Source organism: Eucalyptus grandis, chromosome 9 (assembly GCF_016545825.1).
Source record: "Eucalyptus grandis isolate ANBG69807.140 chromosome 9, ASM1654582v1, whole genome shotgun sequence".
In the NCBI taxonomy this organism is placed as follows: domain Eukaryota; kingdom Viridiplantae; phylum Streptophyta; class Magnoliopsida; order Myrtales; family Myrtaceae; genus Eucalyptus; species Eucalyptus grandis.
The window spans coordinates 21562235-21569438 of NC_052620.1; the positions used below are offsets into that span (position 1 = coordinate 21562235).

The window sequence follows — 7204 nt, forward strand, 5'->3', positions numbered from 1 at the left end:
CGGGCTAGATACCATGTTCAGGTGCCGAGTCTGAATCCATCCTTCCGGCGCAATGATGGTGGGGAGGCTTTATTGCAACCCGCAAGTAACTGGCCCGTCTCAATCGGGCATAATGAAGAACGGTGCGGGTCCTCCCCCCTCGCGATTATTAAAAGAACGAAAAAGATCTAGGGTGTAGACATTGTGTGAGAAGCTTCCTCCAAGAAACGACCAAGAAAACTCAACCTTAGAAAATTCCCCTCATCCCCCCCTTTCCCTCTCTCTCTCTCTCATCATTTTCTTGAGGAAAGCAAGAAAATGCGTGTTGCCCTCTCTCTCTCTTCCTCTCTCTCCTTTGAAAGATGACCAAAGTGGGGGTGATACTTTAAAAATATTTTCTGCTTCTCAACACTTCTAGAACTATACCCAAACACCCATCATCATCATGACCAAGAAGAAGCCTCCTTCTCTATAAGTTTCCAAAGAGCCCCCATCTCAAGAAAAAAAAGAATTCTCTTCTCTTCTCTTCCCCTTTTCTCTCCTCTTTTTTCCCATCTTTGTCTTTCCATTGATGAGGGGAGTTATGTTCAGCCATGGAAGCAGCTGATACACGAAGGAAGAGAGCTTGCCACAGCCTGGTCCACATCTCTGGGTTCTACTGCTGGGGCTGGGAGTTCCTCACCGCTCTCCTTCTCTTTAGTTGCTCCATCTGATCACCACCAAACCCTTCAATCTCCTCTCTCTCTCTCTCTCTCTCTCTCTCTCTCTCTCTCTCTCTCTCTCTCTGTTTTATTCCCTCCTGAAACTGCAATTCTTGCTGCCGGGGAGGGGCAAATCGGGAACAGACGATAAGGGGATGGCACAGCGCTCGGCTCCGGCGCCCTTCCTGACGAAGACGTACCAGTTGGTGGACGATCCGGCCACCGACGACGTCATCTCGTGGGGGGAGAGCGGCCGGACGTTCGTGGTGTGGAAGACGGCGGAGTTCGCCAAGGACCTGCTCCCCAGCTCTTTCAAGCACAACAACTTCTCCAGCTTCGTCCGCCAGCTCAACACCTACGTAAGTTCCCCATCTACCTTCTTTTTCTCTTAAATTTTCCATTTTCAACTATTGTTGTTGTTATTATTATTATTATTATTATTATTATTATTATTATTATTTTATTCCCCGTTTCTAGGTGACCTGCATGTGATTTTCCTTTTTCTTTTTTTCTGCGGACGAATCGAGAAAAAAGGAAAATAATATTTTCGTGCTTTTCATGGGATGTTTCTAATTGGTCTATATAATTATATGATTACGGAGCTAGCTTGGGAAATAAAATAAATAAATAAAAGGTAAGGTAGGTGTGGTGAAAAAATAGGGAAAAATAGCATAAAAAGTCTCGCGACATGATTTTAAATGAGTATTTGAAACACAAAATTGTAAAAAAGAAAAAATTATAGCATAGCAAAATGATCGTATATTCTTAATTCTACTTAATTAGGATTATTACGAATACGAAATTACTTTTAGGATGAGGTATTGCGGAGAAATAATTTAAGAATATTTGCAAATTGGCCCCTCGAGCCCAGGGGTCAATTCAAGACCTGCCTAACCTGGAAGCGCCCTCCCTTAGGGGGCTGAATTGACGATTCTGCCCTTTCCTGTTTCCATTCATATTATATAAGATGTGGCCACTGGTCAAGCGATCGGAAATGTCCTTTCGGCTGTATATTATTGACTCGGGCGGGCGCACGCGTGAACCTTTGTTCGAGTTTGTCAATTTTTTTTTCAATTAATATTTATTTTGACTATCAAGAGAAAAACGATAAATAATTCGAAATTTCTTTTTCCCGATATTCAAAGGAGAATTGTGTGAATGACTGCGTATTGACTAGCTAGCCATATTTCCAAAAGTCCAAACCTACCCAATAGTGTCATTGTCACAATATTAAAAAAGATTTCATTTTTTTTTTCACGAAAAATAAATAGTTTAGATAAATTATTTTAAAAATAATCGTTTCTATTATCTAAAAAAATAAATCGTTGTTAATAATGAAATTTTTTCATTAATTGATTATTTTAGACAATAAAACGATCACTTTTAGAAAATGATTTCTAAAATCATTTGTTTTCAACAAAACAAGCGAAACGTAAGTTCACTTTAAATTCATAAAAAGCTTAAAATCTATTGTAAATATGTTGGGGTCTGATATAAGATGAATAGTTAATGTGAAGAAGCATGATTAATTTGGTGAAAAATGTGTAGAAGTAGTAGTCTCATTATCTAACCAAAACATAGAAAGTACACGATATTAGACTTTATTTGTTTCGCATAATTATTTTCTTAAAAATATTTTTTATTTTGCTAAAAATAATTAGATAATGTAAAATGTTTCATTATTAATAGCAAATTTATGTTTACACATTGCCATGAATAATGAAAAAAATTCCATTCATCTATTTTTGTCAACGACATAAGTGATTATTTTTATAAAAAAATTAGTTTATTCATTTTTCACGAGGAGCCCTAGTGATAGAAACTTGAAAATAAAGCCACGACATTGCTCTTGCATTCATTTTCTTTAACAACTTGAGGTGACAGATCAGGACAAAAATCCTAGACAAAAAACTTGTCTAGATGCGGCATCCACAGTGGTTGAGTAGTTGGTTAGTGAAATAGTTAGCAGTTACAATCCATACATCAATAGTGTTGACAGCCGCATTTGGTTAGATTTTAGGGGAGTTGTCCAATCACTTATCAATTTACTTAACTTTTCAATTTTGACAATTTCATCATAAGCATTCCTGTGAATTTTCAATGTAGCCCTTTCAATCAATCTTCTTCAAAAATCACTAATATGATGATGTGCCACATAAAACAATTAATGATTTTTGGTGAAATTAATCAGGATGACTATATTAAAATTTCATACAAAAATTTATGATTGAATTAACAAAATCAAAGAAATTAAGATCCAATAGACACCCATACAATAAGGTCCAAACTAATTAAATAATTTTCCTGACAAACTTGTGTCTAGGAGAAGTGTTTCTAAGAATTATCCAACAAGCAAAACGTGATAACCGTGGGTTCATAACATATTCCTACACACAATAAATAAATATACCTACATATGTTGAAAAAGTGTATTATGTATTTTCGTTATCTATCTTTGACTATGAATGTAGTGATTGAAGGGATAAATTCTCCACCTAGGTCTTTTGGGTGTTTGATTATTCTCGCGGCACGCAAACGGGTGCCCTGAATTTCCGATTTGGCCGTCCAATATGGTCCAAATTGACGGCCGATGATCTTCGAAAGTAGATTCTGTCGCTGACCATGGGAAGGCCCCTTTCCAGAAAAGATTTTACGCGCGTCTTGCCTCGTCTTTTCCTACTTAGCCTGTTTCTGGGAACTCTTCGCTCTTAATTTATTAATTTTTTGATCGCTTAGTTTCACATTAGTCTATTCTATTTTCATAAGTGGAAAATTTCTTTTCTTATGTAAGAATTGTATTTTGGATAATTTGGTGCGAAACCCCTTTTCATATATGAAAAATCTAATAATGAAGTGATGTCAATACAATTTTCAAGAATATATTCGGGTAACTGAATAAATCAAAATTGATTGCTCGCAATAAAAATTCCAAAGAAAAAAGTTCTTACAAAAAAAAAAAATGCAAAGAAAAGTTAGCTTTTTGAAGGTGGTGAATTAAGCAAGAAAATTAATTGATCACTCGTGAAGTACAATCTTTGGCAATTTTACCATTTATTATGTTATGGCTTGTCTTTTGGAGTGAATTTAAATTTTATATTTTACTTTTACAATTCGTGCAAACTTTTACAACTATTTAAGAGCAAAAATACTTTTCGAAATTTTTATGTAATCGCACGTAGGATCTTTTATATTTTCCGTAAATTTTAAAAACTTATAGATTTCGGTGGAAGGCTTTTGAGTAATAGCCCTGAACGCATTGTGAGGATATAAGATACTAGAACCAAGGCGTACCTACTGGCGCCACGTGTATTTCGTAAATGAATGTGATTACATTTTTTTCTTTAAAATACTTTTTTTGGTTGGAATTCAAAACATTTATCGATAATAATTTATATGTAAATATTTTTCGTGTATAATAAAAATATTTTCGTTTGTTTATATTTGTCATTTGAGATGCGACAATGGACAATGGTTGATCCCGTACGCAAGGCCTCTTTCGCAGGGCTTCAGAAAGATCGTGCCGGACAAATGGGAGTTCGCCAACGACCGCTTCCAGCGGGGCCAGAAAGAACTCCTCTCCGAGATCCGCCGCCGCAAGTCGGCGGCGACGCCCCGAACCCCCCGGCCTCCGGCGCCGCGAAATCGGCTGCCGGCGCCGCGGGGGGGCAGGCCTCGCCGGAGAGCTCGGGCGAGGACATGGGGTCCACGTCCACGTCGTCCCCGGCGGACTCGAAGAACGCGGGCTCGGTGGAGACGGCGGCCGTCGCGGCCGCGGCCGCGGCGACGGCGACGGCGACGGCGGCCCAGTTCGCGGACCTGACGGGCGAGAACGAGAAGCTGAGGAGGGACAACGAGGCCCTGAACTCGGAGCTGGCGCAGGCGAAGAAGCACTGCGACGAGCTGGTGGCGTTCCTGACGGAGTGCCTGAAGGTGGCCCCCGACCAGATCGACCGCATCGTGCGGCGAGGGTGCCGGGGGGCGGCGGCGTTTGCGGCCGCCGGGGACGGCGCCGACGGCGTCGACCGCGACGATGACGACGACGACGAAAAAGCTGCGGCGGAAGTCGACGGTGAGAAGAGCACGAAGCTGTTCGGGGTGTGGCTGAACGGGAAGGGGAAGGAGGCGAGGAAGAGGGCCCGCGAGGACAAAGTGGGGCCCGTGGGGATGGAGTTCCGTCAGCCCTTGATGAAGACCAGCAAGGTCTGCAACTGATCGTGCGGTCGGAAAAGCGATGCGGGGCCGGGGTGCACTGCAAGCTCGATGCACCTCGGGCGCACCGGAATGCGAAGTTTTAGGGACTTGATTTGATCGGTCGGTCGTTGGTTTAGTAATGGAGAAAGAGACTCACCAACCTTCAAGGTTTCAATTTCTCGTGTACTTTTTAAAACTTTTATTTTTTGTACTTCAGAATTTATTTTTTATTTTTGGGTTTGGTAATAGGGACTCTGATGGAATAGATAGATAGGGTTCCTAAGTCAGTTGTAAATTTGTTGGTGGTGGAGCAAGTGGGGATCGAGAAAATGAAGAAGGGTCTCCACACTCCTAGTCAATCAATGCTATTGGAACTTGCTTCAACTAGCTTTTCAAATATCATGTCACCACCGCGGTAGCTTTGCCTAGTGATGTAATATTTAATATTGAATTGTTATGATCATAGATTTTAATTCTTCAATCGCATACCAAGGTAGAATTTGGAATCGAAGAATAAGATTGATGAGAACTTGTTCAGCTTCAGATTCCAAAAATTGATAAAGGTGTTTCAATGAGTAGATTTCAAATTTTAGGTAGATGGAACTTAGGAATTGTTTTTGTGTTTTTCCAGGTCTATATTTGCGTGTGATTTTGTGGTATTCCAAAACATCCGATAATGTGTGTATAATTTAGAATAACTAGTTTAAACTTTCATTTTATGATTGAAGCTTTTATTGTTAATATTTCATATTCTTCGGGTGTCAAACATAAGTTAATATCAATGGATTATAATAACAAATAGTGGTTGTTAAAGATAATAATTCATTATAATCATTTAATTAATTCTAAGTAGAATCCGAACCAACTATGGAACCTATTATAAGGTAGGTTCCAATTTCCAATAAATAATATACTTGTTCTAACAAGTAAGTTCCAAGTAGAACCAATATAGAACCTTGAACCACTCACCCTTACTCCTTGATCTCCAAAAGCCTTAGTCCTTATGCAACATGAAAGTAGGATGGCATTGGCCATACTCCCACAAGAACCATGATGGGGTGATTGGCTCGTTTAAAATGTACAAGGCCCCTGGCTCAAATCTAACATTCCGTAGGGGTTACCAACCCGCTTCCTTCCTATCCTTCAAAAAAACTCATATGTTTTTGGAAAATGAAAGAATAATTCATCAAATAAGCACACTTTTATTGAGTCTTGAGTATGACTAATTTATTTAAATTCACTTACATTATTACTTTTAGAAGTAATTCTCGAAAATTGCATAGAAGGCACTCATTTTTTCTTTTACATCTTCGTAAGGGAGCCCAAGTTCAATTTGAGGCTCCATTTTTTTTTATAAAAAAATGAATAATGTAAAAAAATTTTTTTTTTTTTGAAAATAATTGATCGTATCACTTGAAATAATTAGTTGACAATGCATGTTTCTTTATCGATAATAATTTATATCTAAATATTTACGGAACAATGAAAGCATTTTTTATTTGTTCATTTTCGTAAGAAATACAAGTGATTATTTTAAGGAAAATATTTTTGAAATGATTCATTTTTCATAAAATAAATGCACCCTAAATCAAAATAGTATAGAAAAACAATTATGATTGATGTGTAGCTGTAGTATTAAGCGTGGAGATTTAATTGGGGAGGCAAATGAAGTTTGAAAAAATTTGAACTCATAATCTCTAATTGGGACCACAACTAACTATTTTGATATACCGGACTTCCGATGGAGAGTTCCAATTTAGCTAGTCTAGTGAAAAATAATGAGTTAGCTAATGTAAACAATGTTCGTACTATTTTGTCTTTAGACAATGTGTCTAGATAGAGATTGGTTCGACATATATGAGAAAGTTAGTGGTGGTTCAATTTTGATGGGTAACAATGTAGTTTGCAAGATTATGGGTATTGGTACGATACGGATTAAATGTCACGACCATGTGGTAAGAAACTTGACAAATGTTAGGCACATTCCAAATTTGAAGAAGAACCTTATTTTGTTGAGCAATTTAGATTCTATTAGGTGCATATACACAAGTGAAGGTGGAGTTTGCAAATTTCAAAAGGCTCCTTGATTGTGATGAGAAGTAACTAGGAGAACAACCTTTATATTATGCATGAAAGTACCATTATGGATTCTTTAAATATATAATCCTCTTCAAATTATGAAAAAACAAGGTTGTGGCATATGTGATTAGGCCACATGAATGAAAGGAGAATGGACATCTTGAGTAAACATAGTTTACTTTGTGGGAATCATATGGTTTCACTTGACTTTTGCAAACATTGTGTTTTGGGGAAGCATCACAAAGTTAGTTTTA

At 38.2% G+C, this 7204-nt stretch overlaps 1 protein-coding gene across 1 annotated transcript; it reads left to right on the plus strand.

The window, feature by feature from the left end:
* The first annotated feature begins 261 nt into the window (after window positions 1–261).
* Window positions 262–5348, plus strand: LOC104418574 (heat shock factor protein HSF24). The gene is given in 3 exon segments (XM_010029954.3): window positions 262–1039; window positions 4183–4284; window positions 4287–5348. Coding segments are annotated over 3 exon segments (912 nt in total). The 5' UTR covers window positions 262–835; the 3' UTR covers window positions 4893–5348.
* Window positions 5349–7204: the final 1856 nt, after the last annotated feature.